At 40.9% G+C, this 14,780-nt stretch overlaps 1 protein-coding gene across 1 annotated transcript; it reads left to right on the forward strand.

Annotated features, from left to right (window-relative positions):
* esm1 (endothelial cell-specific molecule 1) lies at positions 1 to 2,261 on the forward strand. Its single transcript, XM_014138940.2, has 3 exons — positions 1 to 412; positions 1,087 to 1,236; positions 1,552 to 2,261. Exons 1-3 carry the CDS (start codon positions 106 to 108, stop codon positions 1,632 to 1,634), a joined length of 540 nt encoding a protein of 179 aa, XP_013994415.1. The 5' UTR covers positions 1 to 105; the 3' UTR covers positions 1,635 to 2,261.
* The last annotated feature ends 12,519 nt before the right edge of the window (positions 2,262 to 14,780 follow it).

The raw sequence follows: 14,780 nt of genomic DNA on the forward strand, positions 1-14,780 counted from the left end.
CATTCAACCTCGTGTATTAAGTCACTCCATCCAAGCAGCGACGTCGTGAGCCCAGAACAGCTCTTCTGAACATTCAAGTCGCCACTTGCTAAATCTTACCCAAAGATGTATTTTCTCCTTTTCACAGTATTCTCCATATTCATAGTGCGTAATGTTGACGCTTGGGGAGCAAGTGTCAAGTACGCGGTGAACTGCCCTGAGCGGTGCAATGTGGACCTGTGCGGCTTGACGCAGCGCTGCAGACGGACAGTGCTGGATGACTGCGGTTGTTGCCAGGTCTGTGCGGCAGACAGAGGGGAACATTGCTATCGCACTGTGTCTGGGATGCACGGAGTCAAGTGCGGACCGGGATTATTCTGCGAGTTCTACAAAGATGAGGACGACTATGGAGATGAATATGGCATTTGCAAAGGTAGGCTAATATTCACCATGACGCATCAAATGCGCAATTGCGCATCATAAATTGTGTGATTAATCTGTAAATAGTCAATACATATGCCATAACAGGCTAACTACATGTGGTATCTATTTATATTGTGTTACATATTGACTATTACGTCTGTTAATTTCTTCCCAAAACGATTCCAAGGAACCCAGGAAGCTTCATTTCGCTCACGCTTAGCCTGACTGTTTCATTGCTGTTATTCCAAAGTGATCTATAGTTTCTGTGTTCATAGCATTCCTAAAAGTTACCATAATGAAAACGATGCCTACTATGACATGTTTTATTTAGATATGAGTATTTAGTCAAGCTATGCTTAGCTATGACTGTGGCCTTGATGGATGCAAAGTTTTTCGAATTGGAATGTTTACTATTTCTGCTCCTGTTGATAGTGGTGAAGAGAACTGTATCTGTAGGCTTACATCACTATAATGCAGATCTGATAAATTACCAAGAGCAAAGCATCATGGACCTATAGAACAGAACAGAATAGAATAGAAAATACATCTCTGTGGCTCGCTGACATCCCCACTCTGTACTTTTTTTTGTCTAATGGATGATAATTTAATTGCCTACTGTAAGTACATATCAATGCCCATCTCCTGCTACTGCAATAACATTGAATGGTATTCCCTTCCTTACAGATTGCATGTATGGAACCTATGGGGTAGGGTGTGGTAAAACATGCCATTGCAAAGCTGGAGGTATCTGTGACAGAGAGACAGGAGCCTGCCTCACCTTCAAATTCTTCACCAAAATCGCCAGCAAGCTGAAGACACAGCATCCCAATGCAGGTAAGAGATTGAGAAAATATTTCAATGTGAGAGGCACCCTATGGGACACAGATTCTGGACTATGAAGCACTTCCAAAGGAGATTATCCAGTGCTTTTTAATCCAGGTTGAAAGGTCTTGTCTTTGTCTGAGAAACTGTATGCTAGAGTTTAAAAAAAGCAAATACATTTGAGAATGTTTTGGATACACAACATGGAGTAGCACAATTAAAAGTAATCCAGTTTAAAGAAACGCAGCGTGTGTATCTTTGTGAAGTATTTGCAGTGGTCATATCACGTTGAATAGATACTGACCAGGTGATATTTCTCGTTTTCAGGAGGTGAGATTGGTTCAGGAGATGACAGCACCAGTCTGAATGGGGAAAGATCCACTGCTCCAAAGTGGTTAACACCTCGCTGACACTCATTATCAAGACTTAGTTTATTCTGTGTAAATGTAGAAAGCATAGTAGTAAATTAAATGATTGAAGGATATATTTTATTATGTATTATTAAGAAAACACATTTTCTACAAGATGATTGAATGTTTTGAACATCTCTATTGTGCTGTTTCTATTTTATATCAGTGCACCATCATGTCATAAGAGTTGTGTTGTACCAAACAAAGGGAGGTCAAATGTACCAAAGTTAAAATATATGTTTATTCTACTTTTATACAAAGTATGAATACATCTAGAATGTCTTTGATGACCTCTATGGTGAGTTAACGTTTTAGCAATGCTGCATTCACTGCTCCATAATTGAGATTATTTGGTTCAATCAAATTATGTGAAATTGTTGTGCTGATATGATATGACCCCCCCCCCCAGGGATATAAAATAATAAATAATATATTGTCTCATCCTTTTCTTCTACAAGTGTCTACTGTGATCGGCGCTTTTAATTGTTTGTTTGTTTGATTGAGAATCTCTTATTTTTCTTTCACCTGTGACCACATGGAACAATATATATGTCATATGTCATGTCATATCACCTGCTCATGTACAGTATGGTCTTACAAATAAACCAAAGTTGACCTGGAAAAAAATCTGTTTGAAGCCCTCAGTTTATTTACCTCCTATGTTATTAAAGATGTCAGTCTACATAAAGAGAAAGATACATTTAGACAATGCTCTTATCCAGAGCGTCTTACAAGAGCAATTAGGGTTAAGTACCTTGCTCAAGGGCACATAGTCGGCTTGGAGGTTCGATTCGGCGACCTTTCGGTTACTGGCCCGACGCTCTTAACCGCTAGGCTACCTTTTCAAGAAAAACCACAAGGACATTAAATGAATCTGCAAAGCTATGTTTTATCCGACTGCAACATTATTATATTGATATCACGAGGCATTCAATGCCTGACAATGGAAGATGCAAAACTGCAGTTGTCACACTAATTCTTAACAACTGCTAATGATTTCGCTCAAATGGATTACATAAAGTGTATGTTCATAATTTATAGAAACGTTTGTGATCATACGCACATCCATAAAAAAAAATGTAGATTCTGGGGCTAATGAAGTTTACTTGAAAAAACCCCAGAAAGGGTTGAATAGTCTCCTAATTACCACCTTCATTGACATCGTTTCTTCATAACTTATAGCCAAGTCAAAAGCCTATTATTGTCCCTCAATTGAATCACTTTGGAACCTATGGAACTCCTGGACCTCCACTGAGTGGCCTATGTCCACCCTGACTCTGAAAATACCCCGGTCAGGGTTAAAAATAGCCTGTTATTAGCCTAGCCCTCACCTCTGAGAATCAGCACGGTACACAACACAACTGTTTTCCAGCATCAGGCTTGTTTGTTTCCTATTCCTGGGCTTCCTGACACCTGTGCAAATGGTCCCTCTTCCTGTTGTTGTTGTGCCTACCCAGGAATTTAAAAGGCTTGGAATTTGTCAAGTGACACACGTCACTGGTGTGACTGTCGGACCGTCATCCCGGCAGAGCAGGAGACACCGTGCTTCCTCCCTGGCTGCTTGGGTTTATCTGAATTCTTTCCTGAAACAACTTCAAGTCAACACCTAAACACAAACAAGTTCTCACACTCACAGGGAGCAAAGACATGTTGCACGGCGGTGTCTGCAATAACAGTAATGGAATGTTGTGAGAAGGCACATCATAGGATAGAATAGAATAGAATAGAATAGGATAGGATAGGATAGGATAGGATAGGATAGGATAGGATAGGATAGGATAGGGTAGGATAGGATAGGATAGGATAGAATAGGATAGAATAGAATAGAATAGAATAGAATAGAATAGGATAGGATAGGATAGAATAGGATAGGATAGGATAGGATAGCGTAGGATAGGATAGGATAGGATAGGGTAGAAAAGGATAGGATAGGATAGGATAGGATAGGATAGGATAGGATAGAATAGGATAGGGTAGGATAGGATAGAATAGGATAGTATAGGATAGGATAGGGTAGGATAGAATAGAATAGAATAGAATAGGGTAGAATAGGATAGGATAGGATAGGATAGGATAGAGTATGATAGAATAGAATAGAATAGAATAGAATAGGATAGGATATGATAGAATAGAATAGAATAGAATAGAATAGAATAGGATAGGATAGGATATGATAGAATAGAATAGAATAGGATAGGATATGATAGAATAGAATAGAATAGAATAGGATAGAATAGGATAGGATAGGATAGGGTAGAATAGGATAGGATAAGATAGAATAGGATAGGATAGGATAGAATAGGGTAGAATAGGATAGGATAGGATAGAATAGGATAGAGTATGATAGAATAGAATAGAATAGGATAGGATAGGATAGGAGAGGATAGGATAGAATAGGGTAGAATAGAATAGAATAGGATAGGATATGATAGAATGGAATAGAATAGGATAGGATAGGATAGGAGAGGATAGAATAGAATAGGGTAGAATAGAATAGAATATGATAGGATATGATAGAATAGAATCGAATAGGATAGGATAGGATAGGATAGAATAGAATAGGATAGAATAGGATAGAATAAGGTAGGATAGGATAGAATAGAATAGGGTAGGATATAATAGGGTAGGATATAATAGGATAGAATAGAATAGGATAGAATAGGATAGAATAGGATAGGATAGAATAGGATAGAATAGGGTAGGATAGGATAGAATAGAATAGGGTAGGATAGAATAGGATAGAATAGGATAGAATAGAATAGGATAGAATAGGATAGGATAGAATAGGATAGAATAGAATAAGATAGAATAGGGTAGAATAGAATAGAATAGGATAGGATAGAATAGGATAGGATATGATATGATAGAATAGAATAGAATAGAATAGGATCGAATAGAATAGGATAGAATAGAGTAGAATAGGATAGGATAGAATAGAATAGGATAGAATAGAGTAGAATAGGATAGGATAGGGTAGGATAGGATAGGACAGGATAGGATATGATATGATAGGGTAGGATAGGATAGGGTAGGATAGAATAAGATAGAATAGAATAGAATAGAATAGAATAGAATAGGATATGATAGACTAGAATAGGATAGGATAGGATATTATAGAATAAGATAGAATAGAATAGAATAGAATAGAATAGAATAGAATAGGGTAGGATAGGATAGGATAGAATAAGATAGAATATAATAAGATAGAATAGGGTAGAATAGAATAGAATAGGATAGGATATGATAGAATATAATAGAATAGGATAGGATAGGATAGGATAGGATAGGATAGGATATGATATGATAGAATAGAATAGGATAGGATATGATAGAATAGGATCGAATAGAATAGGTTAGAATAGAGTAGAATAGGATAGGATAGAATAGAATAGAATAGGATAGAATAGAATAGGATAGAATATAGTAGAATAGGGTAGAATAGAATAGGATAGGATAGAACAGGATAGAATAGAATAGAATATAGTAGAATAGGGTAGAATAGAATAGGATAGGATAAAACAGGATAGAATAGAATAGGATAGGATAGAACATGATAGAATAGAATAGGATAGGATAGAATATAATAGTAGGGTAGAATAGAATAGGATAGGATAGAACATGATAGAATAGAATAGGATAGAATGTAATAGAATAGAATAGGGTAGAATAGAATAGGATAGGATAGAACAGGATAGAATAGAATAGGATAGAATAGAATATGATAGAATAGGGTAGAATAGAATAGGATAGAATAGGGTAGAATAGAATGAAACAGTATGAAGCACATCAAGATGGCAGAGTATGTAGGCTATCCAAAGTTTTCCAGCTTTTCATGTAGACCTACAAAGCTTTAGAGCTTCTTATGGTCTAAACTCAGCCACCCATGACAAAGATAGCATAGACTTCATTGAATGCTAAGGAGTGGATAGCCTTGACCTGGTCAAGGGCCATGTCAAGGTAAGAGCCAATGAAACAGGACGTGTTGCATGTCAGGATGCAATACCAGAACAACAAGCCTCAAACTGTGACAGCCAGACAGGTCAGGGTTGGAACAGAAAACATTTTAAAAAACATAATTAATCAGAAACGGAAAAACGAGTATTTCTTATTGTACCAGGTAGTCAACTTATTCCCTCCCTGTTTCAGTCAGTTTTTTTTCTCCATTTGGTGCCTAATGAACACAACGCAGGTCTGATAAGAGGCTGATCTGTGAGGGCTATGAGGGGTGTTGATAGTGTTCTGCCTTGCATGTTCCTGTCATTCCCCTGAGAACCAACACACTGAGACTTCACAACCAAACAAAGGGCCATGCAAAATAACAGGAAAGTGTTGGTGAGAAATACCCTTTATCTGACTCCCTGAGCACGTCAGCGCCGCCTCACAGAAACAAAGGTGTGTGAACGCAGCAGTAAAGATCTCTGATTTATGGCCAATGCCCTCCTTTCTATTATTTACAGTGGACTTACTTCAGAAATGGACTGGCAGTAGGGCAATTCAGCCAACTGCCCGGTGGGCTAGTCCATCATTTGGGCTGGTCTCACGGGCTGGTCTCACGGGAGAAAAAAATATTGTTAAAAAGAAAGAGAGAGAGAGAGAGAGAGAGAGAGAGAGAGAGAAAAGATGCGAGCACGAATTAAGCTAAATGGCTGCTGTGCCATTTCACAGACACAGGCCCAGAAAAAAATGATGCATCAGAAATGCCTGGGCTGGTTCCTGGTCCCAGTCCGCCCCTGCCGTTTACTTCAACAGGTTGTTTATTAGCACAGTCAAGTGGATAATAAAAGGCAACATGTCGTGACCTTCTAGGAAATTAACTGATGTCTGGGTCTCCCACTAAATACAACAATGAATCGGACGGATATCTAATTCAGGAATCAAAAGAAAATGTAAACTGATTAGGTGGTTTTGAATTCCAGGGTAGTTGGCTTACACACAACATGCCATTGAACAATTTCCAGTCTAGCTTTGAAGTGACAAGTGGCATTTTTGCACGCAGGCCTAGCCTGACGTGATAATACTCCTATGTTGGATGGCTATGCCTCAACTGTTCTATTAGATTAATGTGTCTGTCCATTGGCTGGTTCCCTCAAGTTTGGTCTCTCTGAGGTCCTCACAGACTCATGGGACACATTCAGCAGGGCACACCATGGAAAATGTTTAAAAACCGTTTGCAACGGAAAACAAAAATGTGCTTTTCTTATTGAAAAGTAGATCCTACTCTGTTTCAGTCAGTTTTCTTCAGTTTGGTGTCTAATGAACACAATCCTGGAGCTCTTCAACAGTTCACTGCTTACTGTCCGAGTTTAATCGGCTGAGGCTGTGACCCATATGACCCACAGATGAACTTTTGACCTTAAAGTCTGAGCACCAATTGGAGCATAGGTACTTTCTAAAATTTCTGACTCGCTAACTACTTGAACGTAGCACATGTAGCCTATAACTACAACCAGTTAGCAAGTCGGAAATTTCAGAGGTCCGACTAGCACGTGAAAGTGGCATTTGTGCGCATCCTGGTTGGAGGTTTTCATATGATAGTGCTCACAGGTTTGATTGTGATTGGTTTGAAATGTAACATTTTCTTACATTTTAAACCAATCGCAATCAATCATGGTCAATAAAGACATACGTTCGTGAGTGCACAGTGCACGCCGGTTGACTGTCAAACCATGAAGCTGCCAGATAGGCTCTTCAAAACGGGGCAATAAGAGCTGCTAAATAGCCTACTTTAGGCTTACATTTGATGGTAGCAAGTTAATTATTAAACATATGCACGGATCAGAAGCCTAATAACTTGTAATTATTAATGCATGATTAGAAAGAGGTTTTGGCACGTTTTACCATAAGCTCTAGGCTATGTTTCTTGTTCGAGGTGATCGTAAAATGCAAATTCCAGAAAATATCGGACATTATACAATCATACATCTCTTTCTCATACAGGTCTATAAACAGTTTATTATTATGTTTTCCTTTGTATAAATTGATCCTTTTTGTGTCAGGGCAGGAACTGAAAAGAATCTATGCCTACGTTTTGGTAAATCTAGCCTAGAGTATATGTCTGCTGTATAGCCATCTCAAGCCATAGCGAGCACAAACAGATCAGGGACCTATAGGGACCAGATCAGGGACCTATACCTTTTTCTTGATTTATTGGAACATATACAGTATATGTCTACATGCCCCGTATATACAAGTAAAACAAGCAAAGGGTCTTGCCCCACCTTGAGGTTCTTGAGAGAGCAGCCAAGGAAGTGCGAGAAAGGAATTTGTCCATTTGAGCAGCAGCAAAGGGATGATAATGTAGACTGAATGATACTGAAGAGGTACATTGACAAACAAGAAAACAAATGTGTACCTGTGTGAAAGTGAGGCTAAAATATAGAGTAGCAGAGGCACACAAGGTCTTATCTGATGACCCTGGGGCCATACTTGCAAACATTATTTAAAAAAAAGTTCAAGTTCAAGCATCCGCCAATTAAAAATCGGCGCTGTAGTGTCACGTGATAGAATGCTACATTGTAGCTGGTCCCATCAGATAACATGGCAGATGTTAGCCCTATGCTAACCTCAGCAGGTGGCAGGGATTATTTCCTGTAACAAATTCCTCATCAGCCTATCACAGATCTTAAACTTTTTCTCCACAAACCAATGCTATTTCTTAAAAATAGGTCAACTTAGCCACCAGAGCATACATGTAAACCTCCACATTAAAGGTTTACATTTATCCCTCTATTTTAAGAAATGTTTATGATAGGTTGATGAGGAATTTGTTACGCTAAACGTGTGCCAGGTGTTGCAGTGATTTCACTTGCTGTGGAAGCTGACGTGTATAGTGTTGAGTCATCAGCATACATAGACGCACAAGATTTACTCAGTGCCAGTGGCAGGTCATTAGTAAAGATTGAAAACAAAAGTAAAGGGCCTAGACAGCTGCCCTGGGGGAATGGCTGACTACCTGGATTATGTTGGAGAGGCTTCCATTAAACAACACCCTCTGTATTCTGTTAGACAGGTAACTCTCCATACACAATATAGCAGGGAGTGTAAAGTCATACTACATCTGTTTTTCCAGCAGCAGATTATGGTCGATAATGTCAAAAGCTGCACTGAAGTCTAACAGAACAGCTCCCACAAGGTTCTTATTATACATTTCTTTCAGCCAATCATCAGTCATTTGTGTAAGAACCGTACAGCCCCACCTATAAACATGCAGAATGTTAGTCCTGAGGCAACACACTTTCCTGTTGGCTTGAAGATTGAAGAGACGGCAAATAGGAGTGGCAATATAATCCACAGTCATTTTTCATCCAAGTTGTCAGACCCAGGTGGCTTGTCATTGTTGCTAGACAACAACAACAAAAAAATGTAACCTATTCCACACTCACTTTACGAAATTCAAAATTACAATGCTTGTCTTTTATAATTTACATTTACATTTTTTACATTTAGCAGACGCTCTTATCCAGAGCGACTTACAGTAGTGAATGCATACATTTCATTTCATACATTTTTTGTTCCCGTACTCGTCCCCCGTGGGAATCGAACCCACAACCCTGGCGTTGCAAACACCATGCTCTACCAACTGAGCCACACACTTATGAATGGATGTGTAGGATCAGGTTCAGAATTTGTTGTTGGAATGTCATGCCTGAATGTCATGCCTGAATTTGCTTATCTTGCCAACGAACAAAATCATTAATAAAGTAGTTGGCAATATCAATGGGTTTTGTGATGAATGAGCCATCTGATTCAATGAAGGATGGAGCTGAGTTTGCCTTTTTTCTTTAAATGTAATTTAATGTAATTTAAGGTGCTCCACAGCTTTTTACTATCATATCATTTATAGTACAGTTTCTTCTTCTTTTTGTTTAGTTTAGTCACATGATTTCTAAATATACAGTACATTTGACGATTAGCTCTGCAGCCAGACTTATTTGCCATTCCTTTTGCCTCATCCTTCTCAACCATAAAATGTTTCAATCGCTCAGCAATCCACAAAAATGTTACTGTTTTTACAGAAATGTTCTTATTGGTTGCACGCTTATTAGTAACCGGAATAAGCATGCGTTAAGAGGAGCGTCTGGTTGCTTCTCAGTACAAACAACAGACTAGAAAATATGAATCACCACAGAACGTCTTGTATTATCTCTATGGTAGACCCAGCCTTTGGAACTTTGGTTTTCCTAGATATGGCTACTAAATTATGATCGCAACATCTGATAGATGCGGATACTGCTTTAGAGCAGATTTCTGCAGCGTTATTAAAGCTGTGATCAATACATGTGGATGATTTCATTTCTGAACCAGGTTGCAGGCACTGAACCAGGTTGCAGGCACTGGTTACAGTTTGAAGCTTTTTCTTGAGTGGACAGCTTGATGAAAGAATACATTTAAGATGTACAGTATACCACACCTCCATTCCGTGAATTACACTTTAACCCACCAGCACCATCACCCTCTGTCACAGGACACCGTCACCCACAGTCACAGGACACCGTCACCCACAGTCACAGGACACCGTCACCCGCTGTCACAGGACACCGTCACCCTCTGTCACAGGACACCGTCACCCTCTGTCACAGGACACCGTCACCCTCTGTCACAGGACACCGTCACCCTCTGTCACAGGACACCGTCACCCTCTGTCACAGGACACCGTCACCCGCTGTCACAGGACACCGTCACCCTCTGTCACAGGACACCGTCACCCTCTGTCACAGGACACCGTCACCCACTGTCACAGGACACCGTCACCCTCTGTCACAGGACACCGTCACCCACTGTCACAGGACACCGTCCCCCACTGTCACAGGACACCGTCCCCCGCTGTCACAGGACACCGTCACCCTCTGTCACAGGACACCGTCACCCACTGTCACAGGACACCGTCACCCTCTGTCACAGGACACCGTCACCCACTTACCCCAAGGCGGCTCAACTTACCCTGTCCCTACGTTCAAATTACCCCATACCCGGGGGAAATTGTGCCAAACCTTTTTTTCAGCACGCTATGTTGTCAAAACTGTAATGTTTACATGAATTCTGATTATTTCCAGGGATACACATCCTGAAAAATACGTAGATATCTTTGTTAGAAACAATATCCCTTGACGTGTGTGTGTGTGTGTGTGTGTGTGTGTGTGTGTGTGTGTGTGTGTGTGTGTGTGTGTGTGTGTGTGTGTGTGTGTGTGGTTAATGCTGCTTACAGTAGTGTCCTTTAGGCCCCTGGCTTTATATTTCGGTCTAATGGGACCACCTAGTGGGGACATGCTGTACATGGGGCGGAATAGAGTAGACCAGAACAGACCTGATCTGGGATCACAGGGTCCACTCCAGGAGAGCCTAATGGATGTCTGCCTGTGAATCAGTGAGGGGAGTGAATAACTACTGCATGTCTGTATCATGATACAGCCTGAGGAGGATGGGCCTCTACTCTGTCTAGTAGTTCCTCCCAAGAATTCTTCATTCTATAGAGATTGTCATTGCCATGAAAGCAAAGAGAGGCCAGTTTTGATAATGAATAGAAGTTCAGTGAGTCACCACCAGGGGGTAGTAGAGAGTACCAGAAAACAGGAGCTGTCCAACAACATCAACTGCAGCTGTAGTTCTGCAGTTACTTCTCCTCATTCCAGATTTGAATAAATTGAACACACCCATAGAAAAGGACATGCCGCTTCACATTTTCCAGTTTATTATTATTTTTCAGATGTAAAATTAATTACTAAACTTAATTTTTGAGCCCAAGTTTTATCATTTTTTATTTGTTTTATTTTATTTAACCTTTATTAAACTAGGTAAGTCAGTTAAGAACAAGTTCGTATTTACAATGACGGCCTACCAAAAGGTAAAAAGTCTCCTGCGGGGACGGGGGCTGGGATTAAAATAAAAATATAGGACAAAACACACATCACAACAAGAGAGACAACACAACACTACATAAAGAGAGACTTAAGACAACAACATAGCATGGCAGCAACACATGACAACACGGCATGGTAGCAACACAACATGAAAATAACATGGTAGCAACACAACACGGTAGCAGCACAACATGGTAGCGGCACAAAACATGGTACAAACATTATTGGGCCCAGACAACAGCACAAAGACATGAAGTGCCATGATGAGCCATCTGAGACAGCAATACATCACGCGAAGCAGCCACAACTGTCAGTAAGAGTGTTCATGATTGAGTCTTTGAATGAAGAGATTGAGATAAAACTGTCCAGTTTGAGTGTTTTTTTACAGCTCGTTCCAGTTGCTAGCTGCAGCGAACTGAAAAGAGGAGCAACACAGGGATGTGTGTGCTTTGGGGACCTTTAACAGAATGTGACTGGCAGAACGGGTGTTGTATGTGGAGGATGAGGGCTGCAGTAGGTGTCTGAGATAGTGGGGGGTGAGGCCTTCGAGTGTTTTATAAATAAGCATCACCCAGTGGGCCTTGCGACGGGTATACAGAGATGACAAGTTCATAGAGGAGTATAGAGTGCAGTGATGTGGTGGCAAATCTGATGGCCAAATGGTAAAGAACATCTAGCTGCTCGAGAGCACCCTTACCTGCCGATCTATAAATTACGTCTCCATAATCTAGCATGGGTAGGATGGTCATCTGAATCGGGGTTAGTTTGGCAGGTGGTGTGAAATAGGAGTGATTATGATAGAGGAAACCAAGTCTAGATTTAACCCTAAGCCTGCAACTTTGATATGTGCTGAGAGAAGGACAGTGTACCATCTAGCCATACTCCATCCTGTGGCGTTCTGCATTAGCATCAAACAGCCCCCGTGATATGCAACTTTTCAGGGAAGTTAGAAACCAATATACACAGGCAGTTAGAAAAGCCAAGGCTAGCTTTTTCAAGCAGAAATTTCCTTCCTGCAACACAAACTCAAAAAAGTTCTGAGACACTGTAAAGTCCATGGAGAATAAGAACACCTCCTCTCAGCTGCCCACTGCACTGAGGATAGGAACCTCTGTCACCTCTGATAAATCCACTATAATTGAGAATTTCAATAAGCATTTTTCTACGGCTGGCCATGCTTTCCACCTGGCTACCCCTAGCGCGGACAACAGCACTGCACCCCCCACAGCTACTCGCCAAAGCCTTCCCCATTTTTCCTTCTCCCAAATCCAGTCAGCTGATGTTCTGAAAGAGCTGCAAAATCTGGACCCCTACAAATCAGCCGGGCTAGACAATCTGGACCCTTTCTTTCAAAAATTATCTGCCAAAATTGTTGCAACCCCTATTACTAGCCTGTTCAACCTCTCTTTCGTGTCGTCTGAGATTCCAAAAGATTGGAAAGCAGCTGCTGTCATCCCCCTCTTCAAAGGAGGGGAGATTCATTTTTTTTTTTTTACATTTTTTAGTCATTTAGCAGACGCTCTTATCCAGAGCGACTTACAGTAGTGAATGCATACATTTCATACATTTTTTTAAATTTATTTTTTCTGTGCTGGCCCCCCGTGGGAATCGAACCCACAACCCTGGTGTTGCAAACACCATGCTCTACCAACTGAGCTACAGGGAAGACCCAAACTGCTACAAACCTATATCTATCTTACCCTGCCTTTCTAAGGTCTTCGAAAGCCAAGTCAACAAACATATTACCGACCATTTCAAATCCCACCGCACCTTCTCCGCTATGCAATCTGGTTTCAGAGCTGGTCATGGGTGCACCTCAGCCACGCTCAAGGTCCTAAACGATATCGTAACCGCCATCGATAAGAAACAGTACTGTGATGCCGTATTCATTGACCTGGCCAAGGCTTTCGACTCTGTCAATCACCACATCCTCATCGGCAGACTCAATAGCCTTGGTTTCTCAAATGATTGCCTCACCTGGTTCACCAACTACTTCTCTGATAGAGTTCAATGTGTCAAATCGGATGGCCTGTTGTCTGGACCTCTGGTAGTCTCTATGGGGGTGCCACAGGGTTCAATTCTTGGGCCAATTATTTTCTCTGTATACATCAATGATGTTGCTCTTGCTGCTGGTGAGTCTCTGATCCACCTCTACGCAGACGACACCATTCTGTATACTTCTGGCCCTTCTTTGGACAATGTGTTAACTATCCTCCAGACGAGCTTCAATGCCATACAACTCTCCTTCCGTGGCCTCCAACTGCTCTTAAATACAAGTAAAACTAAATTCATGCTCTTCAACCGATCGCTGCCTGCACCTGCCCGCCCGTCCAGCATCACTACTCTGGACGGTTCTGACTTAGAATATGTGGACAACTACAAATACCTAGGTGTCTGGTTAGACTGTAAGCTCTCCTTCCAGACTCACATCAAACATCTCCAATCCAAAGTTAAATCTAGAATTGGCTTCCTATTTCACAACAAAGCATCCTTCACTCATGCTGCCAAACATACCCTTGTAAACTGGCGATGTCATTTACAAAATAGCCTCCAATACCCTACTCTATAAACTGGATGCAGTCTATCACAGTGCCATCCGTTTTGTCACCAAAGCCCCATATACTACCCACCACTGCGACCTGTACGCTCTCGTCGCAAAACCCACTGGCTCCAGGTCATCTACAAGACCCTGCTAGGTAAAGTCCCCCCTTATCTCACTGGCCACCATAGCAGCACCCACCTGTAGCACGCGCTCCAGCAGGTATATCTCTCTGGTCACCCCCAAAGCCAATTCCTCCTTTGGCCTTCTCTCCTTCCAGTTCTCTGCTACCAATGACTGGAACGAACTACAAAAATCTCTGAAACTGGAAACACTTATCTCCCTCACTAGCTTTAAGGACCAGCTGTCAGAACAGCTCACAGATCACTGCACCTGTACATAGCCCATCTATAATTTAGCCCAAACAACTACCTCATCCCCTACTGTATTTATTTATTTGATTTATTTTGCTCCTTTGCACCCCATTATTTCTATTTCTACTTTGCACTTTCTTCCACTGCAAATCTACCATTCCAGTGTTTTACTTGCTATATTGTATTTACTTTGCCACCATGGCCTATTTATTGCCTTTACCTCCCTTATTTCACCTCATTTGCTCACATTGTATATAGACTTATTTTTCTACTGTATTATTGACTGTATGTTTGTTTTACTCCAGTGTTTTACTTGCTATATTGTATTTACTTTGCCACCATGGCCTTTTTTGCCTTTACCTCCCTTATCTCACCT

This window comes from Salmo salar, chromosome ssa13, assembly GCF_905237065.1.
Source record: "Salmo salar chromosome ssa13, Ssal_v3.1, whole genome shotgun sequence".
Classification (NCBI taxonomy): Eukaryota; Metazoa; Chordata; class Actinopteri; order Salmoniformes; family Salmonidae; genus Salmo; species Salmo salar.